The sequence below is a fragment of the Priapulus caudatus genome, unplaced genomic scaffold (genome assembly GCF_000485595.1).
Source record: "Priapulus caudatus unplaced genomic scaffold, Priapulus_caudatus-5.0.1 Scaffold409, whole genome shotgun sequence".
NCBI lineage: Eukaryota > Metazoa > Priapulida > Priapulimorpha > Priapulimorphida > Priapulidae > Priapulus > Priapulus caudatus.
This window is the reverse complement of record NW_014577470.1, coordinates 157,170-159,669: the sequence shown is the minus strand read 5'-3', so window position 1 is coordinate 159,669 and position 2,500 is coordinate 157,170. Positions and strand designations below refer to the sequence as shown.

Below are 2,500 nucleotides of genomic sequence, written 5' to 3'. Positions count from 1 at the left end.
TACGAATACACGTCGGCCTACATACATATACTCGAACACAGGCGTCCACGCAAGCGTGCACGTACGGTTAAAGTCTAATAAAAATATCAGAGCTCGTGATCGCACAATATGATCTCAGAATAACTCATATATAACGGATAGAAACTGTTGGCATTATCATGAAACGCACGAGCGCTCGATTAAAGCAGTATCCATGGTGTATAGAAAGAGTGAAGTGTCTAGACGCTGCTTTTATGTATAAGCTTCTAACTTTTTGCTTCTTGCTGGTTTTAAATCGCAGCACATAATGAAAAATCTGCACAGGCACGCTAAACAGACCCAATTATCGCGTATATGCGATATCTTTGTTGAGTTTTTACTCAGATAAAGTCCCCTTCAATCTTCCCACATTCTATTGCTTTCGGCAATTAGCATTTTATGCTTGGATGGAATAAGTGCAGAAATCGAGAAAACGCAGCGATTTCGTGTAATTTTCGTGTGTTTGCTCCGATTTAAGATTGGTAAACTGGAGACAAATTGTAGCAGCTAGTTTTGTGGGAAAATGTCGACATGCCGCTAATAAAATAAGTAGGCATGCGAAGTAAAGGGTTAGCCATGTGGAATAAAGGGTTAGCTATGTGGAGTGAAGGGTTAACTATGTGGAATAAAGGGTTAGCTATGTGGAGTGAAGGGTTAACTATGTGGAATAAAGGGTTAGCTATGTGGAGTGAAGGGTTAACTATGTGGAATAAATGGTTAGCTATATGGAATACAGGGTTAGCTGTGTGGAATAAAGGGTTAGCTATGTGGAGTGAAGAGTCAGCTATGTGGAATACAGGGTCAGCTATGTGGAATACAGAATTGGCTATGAGGAATAAAGAGAGTTAGTTATGTGGGATAAAAGAATTAGTTTTGAAGAGTAAATTGTTAGTTATGTCGTGTAGAAGGTTACATCTGTAGAGTAGATAGATAACTATGTGGAATAAATGGTAAGTATATGCAGTAAATGGTTAGCTATATATAATACAGGAGCAGCTATGTGCACTAGATATTCTGACATGTACGGGAATGATGACGTCGTGTGACGGGGGAAGCTACCTTGCATCCGACGTTAGATTAGCATAGATTAGCCTTAGCTATGAGGAGTAAAAGTTTAGCTATTCGTAATACAGGAGCAGCTATATGTACTAGCTATTCGGACATGTAAAGGGGTGGTGACGTCGTGTGACGGGGGAAGCTACCTTGCATCCGACGCTGTCCATCCACAGACGAGCGTAGCGTTATTTATTTTTAGGCTTGATGAGTTTGTCACAATATACATCTACTGCGTGCCTGGAACGAGGCCTTGACTCTGGACTGGTCTCTGGTTCTAAAAATATTCAGGACATTACATGTACGTTGAGGGAACTTTATTTTTAATTATTATTTCATATAATTTTTTTTATATATATATACATATCAACTGTTAACAAATATTGTTATTAGTTATATTAGCTATTAGTATAGTTATTCATTATATTTATGTTATTATTGTTATTAATATTATTATTATGATGTACGTGCATATAACTGTTTATAATTATTATACTGCAATAATAGTCAGCGGCCAGACATCACCACCATCTCCCCATCCCCCTACCACCTCCTACCCTAACCCTCCCACTCTATTACACTTACCCCACGTCTTCCCTCCTCTCCTCCTCCCCTCTTTCTCCCCCTCCTCTCACCCTTATATTCTCCTCTTCCCCTCTTTCTGTTCCTCCTCCTGTCCCTCCCCTCCGTCTGTTCCTCCTCCTGTCCCTCCCCTCCGTCTGTTCCTTCTCCTCCTCCTCCTCCTCCTCCTCCTCCTCCCCTTCCCTCCTCTTCCCCTCCCCTTCCCTGCACTCACTCGGGATGTCGATGCTGAACGCCAGCAGCTTGGTGATGATTATCGGTATCCAGCAGAGGGCGTCCGTGAGCACGATAAAGAAGAAGCGCTTCGCAAACGACATGTCCATGTCGAGATTGACGGTCGTCGCCTTGCGCGTGCGCACGATGCTCACGAACATGCCGACGTAGGCGACGCAGATGACGGCGAAGGCGACGAAGTTGACGCCGAGAAAGACGAACGCCGAGTACTGCCAGCCGACCATGTACGGATCGTGGATGTGCAGCGGCAGGCAGATGCCGTTGCTGCCGTAGAAGTTTCCGTAGAGTTGCACGGAGGCAAGCGGGAGGAGCGCGAGCAGCAGGCCGACGCACCAGATGACGACCATGCTGGCAACGGCGTGCTTCATGGAGACGATGTGCGGGCCGAACGGACAGACGATGCAGACGAAGCGGTCGACGGACATGAAGGTGAGCACGAGGATGGACACCTCGCACGACAGCAGGCCCAGCACGCCCGTGATCTGTGCGCACGCGCGAAAAATGGATGCGTTAGTGTACGCACGCACTCACGCACATACACACGCACAGACATACAGACGCACACACACACACACACACACACACACACACACACATTCACACACGCGCGCGC

The 2,500-nt window shown here is 45.7% G+C and overlaps 1 protein-coding gene across 1 annotated transcript in view; it reads right to left on the bottom strand.

The window, feature by feature from the left end:
• The window catches only part of LOC106810084 (relaxin receptor 2-like), a 36,782-nt gene that overhangs the window by 2,176 nt on the left and 32,106 nt on the right, over window positions 1–2,500 (bottom strand). The window contains exon 8 of the mRNA XM_014813358.1: window positions 1,868–2,369. Within this exon, the coding sequence (XP_014668844.1) occupies window positions 1,868–2,369 (502 nt within the window). The remainder of the gene's footprint in view (window positions 1–1,867; window positions 2,370–2,500) is intronic.